Raw genomic sequence first — 13,285 nt, 5'->3', positions numbered from 1 at the left:
GATCTTGGTAAAGGTTTTCTTGATCAACATTATTATGTAGCCCTACACTCTCAAAAAGGATACTTGCTCATTTAAGGCTATTTAAGACCATTTGTGTTTAGGTCATCAGGGTTATATCTTATGCTTTTTCTTTTTTGGCAAAATATTTTACAAAAACAGAAATGATTTGAAATTAGAAGAAACTTTCTTATTAAATTTACTAAAATTGGATGGGGTTCTCTTTTTTAAGGTTTGTTCCTTATGCCATCTCAGAGAGTTTTTTCTTGCCACTGTCTTCTCTGGCTTGCTCATTAGGGATCTAGATCTAGACCCAGATTTCTGTTCTTCCTGAGAATCATGTTACTTTAGAAAAGTTCCACTTCAGTGGAATTTTTATAAGGTTAACTGGGTTGACATTTTAAAGTAGAGAGTAAAACTGATATTACTTTTGAATAATTAATCTACTTATTTCATAAAAGTTTGTATTAACAATAAGAACATGCTTTGCATTTTATGTAACTCTAATCAACGATTCTAATAAACAATTCCTCTCACCATTCAGTTTATAAGGAAATCCATTCTAATAATGAGGAGGACCCCACTTTGCTCTCAGGGCAGCCTCAATTCTTTGTGATATTGATTCCACAAGGTGTTGAAAACATTTTTTGAGATTTGTTATCCATATCAACATGACTGCATCACATAATTGCTGCAGATCTGTCAGCTGCACATCCATACTGTAAATCTCCCAAAGGTGCTGTTGGATTAAGATCTTGTGACTGGAGAGGCTATTGAAATACATTGAACTCATTGTCATGTTCACGGAACCAGTTTGAGTTGACTTTTGCTTTGTGATCTGGTGCATTATCATGCTGGAAGTAGCCATTATAAGTTGTGTAAATTGTGGCCATAAAAGGATGCACATGGTCAGAAACAATACTTAGATGGGTTGTTGCTTTCAAACAATGCTCAATTGCTATTAAGGGGCTCAGTGTGTGCAAAGAAACATTCCCACACCATTACACCACCACCACCAGCCTGAACTGGTGAGTGGTTGCACAGTGGTTAAGGTGTTGGTCTACTGCTTAGAAGGTTGTGAGTTCAAACCCCAGCACTGCCAAGCTGCTGCTGTTGGGCTCCGTGAGAAAGACCCATAACCCTTGACTGCTCAACTGTATGAATGAGATAAATGTAAGTTGCTCTGGATAAGGGTGTCTGCCAAAATACCATTAATGTAATGTAACTGTTGACACAGGGCAGGTTGGGTTCATGGTGCCTGAATCTACCATTTGCAACAGAAATGGATCAGAACAGGTGACCAAGATTTTCTGATCTTCAACTGTCCAGTTTGGGTGACCTCCTGTATCACCTCAGATTCTTGTTCTTGGCTGATGTTTTTCTGCTGTTGCAGCCCATCCACCACAAAGTTTGATGTGTTCTGAGAGGTTTTTCTGCTCACCATGGTTTTAAAGAGTGGTAATTTGAGATACCATAGCATTCCTGTCGTCTTGAACCAGTCTAGCCATTATCCTCTTTGTTCATGGAACTTTGTGATTTTATTTTTGACCTTACAGTAAATTACTCCCAAAACAAACAACCTTTCTGACTTTGAGTTCGAAGTTACTAAAAGCATCTGCCAAATGGACACATTTTAATGGGTAGCAGTAATCAGGACATTAGAAATCCGCAAACTCAGAAATGGTCAAATCTGAGATGTCATTTGAAACTTCTGCTAGGTTTCAGGGATCAAATAGATCAACTCACGGGTTCTAACCTCATACATTCTAGATAAACAAAGAATGCTAATAACATGTATTTGATAAAGCAAAACATAACTTTGTTAGAGCACCATAGCACTAAAACCATCTGACAAGGTAATGGTATGACTCAGCAGGAGGGACAAGCAGAGATGACACATGACTCCTCAGGCATTGTCTATTTCCAAGTTTCATTTCCAAGAAATGAGTCTCTTAATGCTTTATAGCCAAAATCATTACAGTAATCTACAATGTGAGATAATGTTTTAATAACAATCTTATGATGTTATTGCCTAATGTCCTAAAAATCTATTTGACTGAAGAAGGTCTATAATGAAGAAGGTCTATAATGGTTAAGATGCCTATTGGAATTTTCTCCTATCCTTTCTCCTTGGTGACATTTTTGCCGAACGCTCCAAGCACATCTACCAATCCAACCAGGCACATGTGTGATAATATTAACTTAGCGATATAAAGATCTGAGTGTGTGGGAGTAAAAGAGGAAAAGCAATTAGAATGTAATTAGAGCGATGTGTAGGCTATGATACATTGATTGTTCCAGTTAAACTCAATAGGCTGCAAGGAAACAAGTTGGAACAAGACAGAGTGAAACCACATTTTAAGATAGTAGGCTCATAGTCTGCTTTGAATGTGCATAACATGCACACTGACCTTCTCCGAACTTGGACCTTTAAACCGTGAAAGACAGAATAATACTTACAAGAAAGAAGATGCATCAATGCCTAAAAGTGAGTTGTGTCAATTAGAATAACTGTTTACTGAAAGAGAGAGAGAGAGAGAGAGAGAGAGAGAGAGAGAGAGAGAGAGAGAGAGAGAAACAAGAACTGTAGCAAAAAAAAAAAAAAAAAGACATTAATTGCTTTCAGTTGGTTTCTTTTTGAGATTTTCTTTTATATATCCTAACTAGCCTGGCATGAAAAGCTTTACTATCACTAATTGTATGTAGGTGCTTGCAGGATGCAGTGCCTGCCCCTCCTTCTCTCTCTCTCTCTCTCTCTCTCTCTCTCTCTCTCTCTCTCTCTCTCCAGTCTCTCAATCTCAAGTGTTTCAATTACTGAAATTGCATTGCAGGAGCTCTAGATGATGCTCTGACAAGGCTGTTTAAAAAAACAACGCTTAGACCTTCATAACTGGTCAGCCACATACTGCATGTTTATTGAACTCAACACCAAGCCACCACTAACATGCTTAAACCAGCTCAACATGCTGCCAGTTTTACTATACAGCAAACAAGAAAAATATGTATTAAAGATCAATAGCCTAATTTAAGAATATGAGGATTGGTAATTCAAACTCCGTTTTATAGTCAGTATCTGCTACTAATAAGCACATTGGCTAAGAAAACAGGCACTGGGGAGCAGAGTTTACAGCTGTAATCTTTGCAGTGATCTGTAATTCAAGATGCATTTTCCTCCCAGTTTAGTCATATGCCCTTTCTGACATGTATGAGGTTTCGGTTGGTGTGTGTATAAAGCCTTCAGCTGGATCTTTTCAAACTGTTAGTCACACAGCATTATTGACGCTATCAGTAGAAAAGAAAATATTTTACGGCATGATGATCATGTGATCATCAAATTCGATGTAGACCATGCAAAAATAATGTAGGCCATGAGTTCCAATGACAGAACTGGGACTACCCTGCCATTATCATTAGTATTAAGATATTCAAGTGCTGGATTAAAAATGATATTCCTTACATATTTTCCTAAAACATACTTTCATGTTCACTGGCTATATATTTGACTGCTCATTTGAAACCAAACTGACTCATCTGATTGTTGTTGAGTTTTGAGGAGAGCTCTAATCAGCCCCAAATTATGTGAAACTGTATTGCCTCAATGGACAGTTTAAAAAAAAAAACTTCAGCAGTTGATCATGATTTGAAGAAAGAGGGCATTTAAAAAAATCCAGACTGAATGACTGCAGATGTCTTGGACATCATGATGTGACTAATTTCCTTCTTAGAAACTACATAACAGGTCACTTTTATATAACCACACTTAGTATTCAATTCTCTCTGATTGCTTATCTTAGATAGTTTATTGTGTACTTTTAAATTTATGATCTTTTTAGCATGAATTGATGATGTTTTTCCCTAATTAAGAAGACAGACATTAGTATTCATAATGCGAAAGTAAACTCCCAGGGTCCATGACCGTATGGCTGAGGTACAGCATTGTCACGCTGGAGACAGAGAGGTGAAGATGGAGAAAATAAAGGTCATGGAGCTCTTTGACTGTTCTGACAACTCTATTTCTTTCTCTTTCTCTCTTTCAAACACACACACACACACACATGCACACACAAACACACTTTGCTGCCTTTATTAATTGTATAGTCTTATCACAACTTTTGCCCAAACATTTCCATTTCCCCTTCTTTCAGGTCATAGAGTCAGTTGTCTCTTAATCTTAGATAACTCCCATGTCAAAACAAGAATATTTTTGGATAATAAAAGGCACACATATGGGGAGGAATGCATTAAGCACTAGGCTTTCTTTCAGTGGGAACCATTTCACATTAACACTCATTTAAAAATAGAAACAGTAGAACATGCATGTCACTGTTGAGGAGCCTGATGAAATATGTGGGAACAATAAACAGGGGGCATGATTATATGTTTAATACTGGTTTAATATAGAGATGCACCGATACTAAATTTCTCAGCCGATGCCGATAACCGATTATTCAGAGTGATATCGGCCGATACCGATAACTGATACCGATAGTTCTGCCTTTTATGCCTTCTTTTAAATTAATAATAATTAATTCCACAATTCTGAAAGAAATGCAAATAAAAACTTTATTCTCTCCATTTCAACAAGCTGTTTCACAGTAACTGGTCTCATAAACAGAAAACACATTACTCTAATTAACATTAACACATGAACTCAATTCTGAAGATTAAAGTAAGATTTCTTAATGTATTGAATGTTATTAATTGATATTAACAGAATTAATTGACTGAATTCTAAAAAACCTCCAGTTAGGCTTCACATTCACTCACCACAAACAAAAGCATTTCTACTTTATCATTGATATCAAACTGGTAATATATAGGCCTAATATAAACTCTTTTTTTTGAAGATATTAACTCATATTAACACTAACTGTATATGGAACATACTATTCTACAAATATATTTTTCTGTGCAATATATACTACTTTTTTGTCACTCATCTTCATTTAAATCTTTCAATGGTGTACTGGCGCTTTAATTCAGCACGAACTGCTTTACTGCTCCTCACTTCCAGTGTAAAATTTTAGCAATGCAGAGTTTACAGAGATTACAAACTGCAGTTTTGTCGTCTTTCGACACAAGAGACATCATCTTTACACACAGCACGAAATCTATGTGTTTTCCCCGCCCTCTTTTGATTAACAGGATATAATCGGCCCTGATCATCAGATGTTTTTAAACTATCGGCCGATAGTTCATAGCGGGGAAAATAGCCTTTATCGGCCTATACATTGGTGCATCTCTAGTTTAATAGTAGTCGTGTCAGCTAAGCAGGCTGAAAATATAGGGGCATTTCACTCTGTGTAATCACCTGAAATGATGGTCACTGAGAGGCTACATGAATCTACAGTCTGGGCTAAAAAGAAATCAGCCCCAGTCTTCATACCATTCTGTGAATCTTAACCATTGGTGGAACTGTTGCACTTGGTTACACAAAAGTCCAACCTCTTTAAGATATTTGTTAATGCAGAAATATAGGATGTGGCTGTGGACCTTGTACTGATGTCTTTTTATCCTTGAAAGACAGTGGGGTTTATTCCTGCTCATCCCATTTACATTGGCTACCCCTGTGTAGTTAGAAGAGTCAGCCTGAACCCAACGGCAGTTAACAAAGCCCATGCATAATAACAAAATAAGGAAAAAGAAGACAAGCCTACATTATCAACAGAAAAAAAACCAAGGAATAAAAAAGAACACAAAACAACAATGCATGTGACACCTGATCATAAGGTATGAAGTGTTTGAAGCAAAGCATTGAGCTGCTTATAGAATTCAATCACAAAATAATCATAAATACTCTGAAATCACATTGATGGGTCTAAAATACTATCACTCTGTGTTTGTCCTTTGTATATATTTGTGTGTGTGCATGTATGTGTGTATCCTTTACCTATATGTGTTAATGGATGATTTAGGCAGGGCATGCCACATGACCTCTGTGTGTTGTAGTGAATGTAAATAGTATGTGTGTCTCTGCAGTGTTAGAAGCAACTTTTCCGGGTAATGGAATGGTGTGATCCATTTTTCAAAGGACACACAGCTGCGGAAACCTTTGATTAGAGAAGGATCAGAGCCCAGTTGCCTCTCGCTGCGTGAGGGAGGAGGGTGATGGTCCCCCAGCTAAATAAAAGGATCCTCTGTGTTTATCTCTGACACACAGGCTCCATATTGTGTGCTGATGCTGACAAATAACTGCAATTCCATGTATTTTGGTAACAGGAGGCCATAGTGTCTGTATTTATCTTTTATGTTGAAGGACCAAATACAAGAATTACTCTTAAAATATTCACAAAATACTATATATAGTACATGATTATACTATGTAAATGTGCAGTTGTCTTCAGGATGTTTCTGACTGAAAAGGACAGAGGGCTTTCTTGCAAACTTACTCCAGAGCATTAATTTAGGTATACACCAATCAGCCATAACAATAAAACCACTGACAGGTGACGTGAATAACATTGATTACCTCATTACAATGTCACCTGTCAAGGGGTGGGATATAGTAACCATCAAGTGAGTTCTCAGATCAAATCAGTTCTCAAAGTTGATGTGTTGGAAGCAGAAAAAAATGGGCAAGTGTGAGTGTCTGAGTGACTTTGACAAGGAGAAAATTGTGATGGCTGGACAATTAGGTCAGAGCATCTCCAAAACGGCAGGTCTTGTGGGGTGTTCCCGGTGTTGCAGTGGTTAGTACCTACCAAAAGTGGTCTAAGGAAGGACAACCTGTGACAGGGTCATGGGCGCCCAAGGCTCACTGATGCTCACGGGGAGCGAAGGCTAGCCCGTCTGGTCCACAAATTGGCACAAATTGTTGAAAGAGTTCATGCTGGCTATGATAGAAAGGTGTCAGAACACACAGTGCATCGCATCTTGCTGCATATGGGGCTGCGTAGCTACAGACGGGTCAGAGCGCCCCCTGACTGACCCCTGTCCAGCACCGAAAGCACCTACCTGGGGAAGAGATGGCACCAGGATGCACTATGAGAAGAAGGCAAGCAGGGGTAGGAAGTATGATACTCTGGGCTATGTTCTGCTGGGAAACCTTGGGTCCTGGCATCCATGTGATTGTTACTCTGACACATATCACCTACAGTACTTAAACATTGCTGCAGAACAAATACACCCCTTCATGGCAACAGTATTCCCTAATGGCCTCTTTCAGCAGGATAATGCGCCCTGCCACACTGCAATAATTGCTCAGGAACGGTTTGAGGAACATGAGAAAGAGTTCAAGGTGTTGACTTGGCCTTCAAATTCCCCAGTTCTCAATCTGATATCGCATCTGTGGGAGGTACTGGACTAACAAGTCTGATTCATGGAGGCCCCACCTTGTAACCTACAGGATTTAAATTATCCGCTGCTAACGTCTTGGTGCCAGATACCATGGCACACCTTCAGAGGTGTGACAGATCGACATAGCTGTTTGAGTGGCACAAATGGGACCTACACGGTATTAGGTAGGAGGTTTTGATGTTATGGCTGATAGGTCTAAATGGATAAAATGTGCATCATGCTGTTCTTCAATAAATAAAACATTATAATAGTTGCCAAATTGCTGTAGTATGAGAGGGATAAAACGCTATGTGAAATTTCAACTTCAGAATTGCAACAGTCTCATCACCCTTCACTGACTATTTTCCTAGAAGGCCATGTGCCGTCATGTTTTATTCCTTACATAATATACCACTCGTATCTATCATCTGGTTAACAGTTAGAGAGGTGAACCTGATAAAGTGAGAATGCCATCATTTTTGTAATCCTCTTATACATTAACACTTTCCCTAATGAAGTTATTCCTGTTATAACATAAACTGTGCCGCACTGTTGTTAGAGCTAATGGCTTATAGTTTATGGGTAATTAGTCGTAGCTGTTTTATTGTTTGGAGAGAAATTGTGACTGTTTTGCACCTCTCATATCAATTGTGAGAACATTAAAGTTAGTATGTAGAAACAATATGAAGGGATATTTTACTGCTGACGTTTAGATCTGGAAGAAACCCAAAAAAATAATCCTTTATGGAAGGATTTATGTGAAGGACTGCAACAGCTTGAGGGATATACTTGAGGGATTTTACATGATAACAAAGCAACTAACTTTCTCTCTCTCTCTCTCTCTCTCTCTCTCTCTCACACACACACACACACACACACAGACAAAAAAAAATATATTACAGCCATTTTATTCTTTTATAAGTATTACCAAATACCGTTGCTGTGAAATTTGAGTAGGTCAACGAAAGCAGAGATGGATTAATTTTGATTTAAGATTTAGCAACATATAAATAAGTGTCTGTGCATTGACATGAGACGTTATGTTCCATTCGTTTTATTCTATTTTTTGCCTTGGTTGAAAAAAGTTGTAAGTGCAATGTAGTGTAAGGTGATATTCAAATGCTGTATTCAAGTTTAATATGAAATTAGGCCAGGTCAGAAACACAGGGGGTTTGCCAGGGAAGAAGTTTAACATTGAAAAAAAAAATTATGTATCAGATTCTTTACGAGGGTTGTTCTAAAAGGTCATCTTGCTCCTGGTGCAGCGAATGCTGTGTCTCTTATAGAAACTGTCCGATGCACTTATTGTGAGCTCTGCGACAAAATTTCATGTAAAAATCTTAATACAGAGGTTTTGTATTTTTAGAAACTATATTTTTCTGCATGTTCTGTTTGGGATGTCATTATTACTGTTTTATGCAGTAATGATTATCAGTTCGATGTCAATATATAGAAAAAAAACCCAGGGGATGTGTTTAATGGCTTTGCTCAGTAAGAGGGAATGATGACACTATGATGAGGAAATGATGACGATTTACAGTTGCTTTCTTTAATAAACAAGTAGCACCACACTAGCTGGAGTGTCTACAAAATGCAAGGAATTACAGGTGACCTTACTGCATTTGGTGACACTGGCATTGATAAACATATAGACAAGTTAAACCATTTTAATTCAGTCATAGAATCCTCCCATATCTGTTGTTATACATCATACATTTAAGACTGAAGGCATTTGATCTTGTTAATACAAATGGTCAGTTAGAAAAGGTCAATAGAAAAAAAAAATTCATTTTGGAGCTAGTGACATGAAGCTTGAAACTGAAAAATGTATCATGTGTCAGTTAAATGGCTGTTAGATAGAGGGGCTTTTAATTCATTGTCATTTTTTTGCAGTCAAAATTCTCCTAAATATTTGTGGCTACAGAGAGCAGTATTTTGTTATACTGCCTTTGTCCTGATGAATAACCTATCAGGAAACAGTCTTCATTCTAGATGAGTTCAGAAAGAATCTTAGTAATAAATAATTCAATAAAAAACAGACAAGTTTTAACCAACCCCAGTGCCATTTTACCAAGCTAATGAATGCCCACTAATGAAGACAAATTCTGATGCAATGGGGACACAGACAGATGTTCAATTATATAGATTATTTACCATACCGTCTAGTTTTTTCACTGTCACCCATCTCCAGGCAGCATCATTCCTGTACGTTTCATCCTTTTCAAAGCGCATAACATCTAGGTGAATGCATTTTCATGCTTTTATCTTTCTCCAGGTGATTGGATATCAACCTCTATTTTAAATCTTACAAATAGAGAGTCATCTTATCTTAGACATGCTATACAACCATGCATTTGTGCTCTCTCTCTCTCTCTCTCTCTCTCTCTCTCTCTCACTCACTCTGTCACGCAGAGTTATTTTTAGCTAACATCGTGGCAGGCACTGAAAACAGTCTTTGTGATTCTCTATGGGGGGAGGGGAAAGGAGGGCGAGTGGGCTAGAGGGTGGAGATGTCTGTGTGAATATTAACGACAATGCAAAAAAGGTAGAGTGTTCTTTTTGTCTGGAGGTTGTGCATTAGTCCCGTCCCGTCCTGCAGATTTGCCTGTTAATCCATAAATAAAGCATTCAGGATTTCTGAAAGCCACTTACAGCCTTAATAAAGACAAGGATGCATCACAGATGTTGCATGTTTGTATTTAACACACTTTTTAAAATCTCAAAAGTCTATAAATGTGTTTACTAACATACAACATTCTAAAAATAAAAGCACAAACAAATATATATACATATATCTATTGGAATCAGGAAGCCGCTCTTTGACAGTCTAGGCTTGGCCAAAAGGCTACATACATTATATTTATGCCTCAGCATGTTGCAGCTTCCAAAGTTACCCGATATTTTTTCAGATAAAAGGCATGTTGTACATGGCATGTGGAAATGTATGGAATTTCTAGCTTGTATGCCACTTTTTAAGTAGACCTACCTTTAGGTTTCTTTAGATTTGAGGTGCAAACGAGTAAGACGTTTCAGTACTGACTCAGTTCACGTGTCACTTGTGTAGACACATTGTAAGCTAATTGATAACAGAGGTTATGGGATGTATGGAATGTATGGGTTATGACTATTGTGCACCAAAAAGGACATATATAGGTGTGTAAGGCTTAGCTTGGTGCTTAGCTTTGTGCTGATTTATATTCCAAGCACGCAGGACTGTTTCCAGCTGCTTTTTTATCAATGAATCCTCATTGAAGCTCCCCCTCCCTCCTTCTCCCATTCTCGATTCCTATTCCCCTCCATTTTCTCTCAGAATATCTCGGTAGCTGCAGATATAAGGGCATAGACAGGCACTACAATGTCGGCACACCTCTGAGGGCACATTATAGAACATTGTTTGTTCAGTCTTTCTTGTCTCTTACGTCAAGCCCAGGCAATTTCTGTGGAGCTCAGGTGTCCCTGTCACTACTCTCATCATTTCTGGTGGTAATGCTATATATGAGATCGATGAGCTGATATAAAAGAGTACTGAATAATCCTTTTGACAGCGTTGTAACTCTGGAACGACCGGTGAAAACTGATAAGAAAATATTGAATGTAAAAAGACAGGCACTGAAAGAATAAACACAAAATACCAAAAAGTCTGCCGTTCTATTCACAGAAATACAAAAAGATCTTCTTCTAAAATATAAACAAAAGCTAGATTACAAGTGCTTAAAGAACTAGAGATAAGACTTGTGTTCATTCTACTTCGGTTCTTTCTCTTTTATATTGTAAAATGACTGTTTATCACAACATATTTAATAATCTATCACGCTGGTAATACATTCATTTGTTTACATAAAGTAAAATAATTCAGTATTCAATGGCACAACAGCATGATTAACCGCGAATGCGAGAGTAAAACACTCCAAATCATTGGACAGTTATCACCAGCTCTCTAGAGGTCTCCAAGTACAGCGCTAGAGAAAGACCTGCTAATGACTTTTATGATAAAGCATTTTCTGCCATCAGTCATACAGCAAAGTAGGAACCCACTCAAATACCTGAGTGCTTTTACAAACACTGTGCAGAAACACATGCAAGCACATGAGAGGATGCTCATGCACACACATTTTACTTTTCAACACCACTGCCAAAAATATATCTTTGCACAAAGTATCTAACATCACACATATACCTTCACCACTCTCAAGAAATAGAAAACATCCCTCTCAGGAGGCGTGTAGAGCAGATTATGAAGTATTAAGGACCAGCATGTTCTCTAATTCTAAGTCTTCTGAGAGAACTTTCCAGCTTTTTATACTCATTGAAGAAATAACTTTTCCCTTTTCTTGCACAGTGCTGGATGTACTGACCTCAGTCTTCCTCATGGTTCCTCCTCTTACACTGGCCAGCTCACAGTTCCTTAGAGAGGTCCTCTCCTCTATATATTCTTGTATATTACTGCCTTCTGATAGGCATGTCAAATACGTTCCCTCTTATAGTGGAATTTTGCCTCCATCTGTGTCACTTGGCACTTTCGCCTACTGTAGTATGTATGAATGAATGAGCACTGTAAGGGACCTTGGTGTTAGAATGAGGTCCAGAAATAAGTTCACTACATTCTTGCTGCATGAGTCCTCAGAAATACAGTACAACGAGAAGTACAATGGATTTCAGGAAACATCTTCTCTCACACTTGTTTGAGTCGAACTGTTCTGTTCGTGTTCATACACAGTGCGGTTAGATCCCCATGCCCCAAGGGCCTCTAGCATAGCCAGTTGTTAAGTGCTGCTTTTAGAAATTTCTTCGATCAAGAAGAAGAACGTCCTACGAAATGATGTGAGGAGGAAATGTCTCTTTCCTCTGCACCCATGAATGTTTCCTGTCAGTCAAGGTAGGCATGAGAGTGTTTTATAGTGTGTTCTGCTCAGCACTGAAGAAAACTCCTTCCTTCTTCTCCTTCCTCTTTGCCCTATGGACCCTCCAACAGGCAGCTGCCACTAGCAGCATGACAAAGCCAACTACCAGCAACACCAGGGACACCACTTTGGTTTGAAGCAGGGTGTTGAAGGTGAAGGTGACACCTGTGCCTGCCATGCCAATCACCAGCGAGATGACTCCAAAGGGAAACACACAGCGGTACCAGGACTTTTCTGTGCCACCTGTTGCCTGCGTCAGCCGGTCCAATGTGGAGAGGTTCTCTGGAGTTTTAGGGGTGGTGGGGGGTGCTCTTCCATCATGGAACAGGTTGGAGTCCGGGTCCAGTGTGGGCAGCTGTGCACTGGCTGGAGGCTGACAGGGCAGACGGCCGGATGAACAGCCCATCTCTGAGCTGTGAGCCAGGTGAGAGGTGAACAGTTAAGGACCACTGTTGCTGTTGCTGCTGCTGCTTCTGCTTATGGTGACGATTCCTCTTCTGGTGCCCGTGCCTTCCTGTACTATCTTTGTCAGCGGGACGCATTTGCCTAGGAGGAAAAAGAGATTCATAAGAGAGGGATTTAGCAGGTGTGAGGAAAAGAAGACAGACAAGCACACAGAGTTTGTAAAGAGAAGGAAGGAGGGAGAGGAGGTAAGTACTAGCGTCATGCCATGCCCGAGGGAAAGAAGACTCACACATGCACTCCTTCTCTGTGTGGCTGTGTTTGTGGTGATAGTGTGTCTGCTCTGCTCATCTGACAGCACGTTGTATATTTTCTAGTTGAGCCGAGTGGAGTATAAGGAGCCAAGAGGAGGGTGGGGCCAGTGAAAGCAGAGAGGTCTTAGATTCCTGATTGGTTGATTTGCTGCTATGACATCATATGTGGTAGAGAGATGGCTAAACATAATACTGAGCTGTGATGCTTATATCCACCACCTACACTCCCACAATCTCTCTTCCTATCTCCCTCTCTCTGAGTACACTTCTCTGTCTGTGTTCTTCTTTCCTTAATAGAAAAAGAAAATAGATTCAGCCAGCGCTGCATTTCATCATATCATCACCTTTCATCCATACTATGTTATCTGTCTCTATCTATTATGAACTGTCATCTTC

At 39.0% G+C, this 13,285-nt stretch overlaps 1 protein-coding gene across 1 annotated transcript; it reads right to left on the bottom strand.

Moving 5' to 3' along the window:
• Window positions 1-10,802: 10,802 nt before the first annotated feature.
• Window positions 10,803-12,603, bottom strand: LOC128617055 (transmembrane protein 100-like). The gene has a single exon (XM_053640024.1). The coding sequence runs from the start codon at window positions 12,577-12,579 to the stop codon at window positions 12,166-12,168; it is 414 nt and encodes a 137-aa protein (XP_053495999.1). The 5' UTR covers window positions 12,580-12,603; the 3' UTR covers window positions 10,803-12,165.
• Between the last annotated feature and the right edge of the window lie 682 nt (window positions 12,604-13,285).

Source organism: Ictalurus furcatus, chromosome 13 (genome assembly GCF_023375685.1).
Source record: "Ictalurus furcatus strain D&B chromosome 13, Billie_1.0, whole genome shotgun sequence".
NCBI lineage: Eukaryota > Metazoa > Chordata > Actinopteri > Siluriformes > Ictaluridae > Ictalurus > Ictalurus furcatus.
Note: the sequence above shows the minus strand (reverse complement) of the source record. Positions and strands in the feature narration are given on the sequence as shown.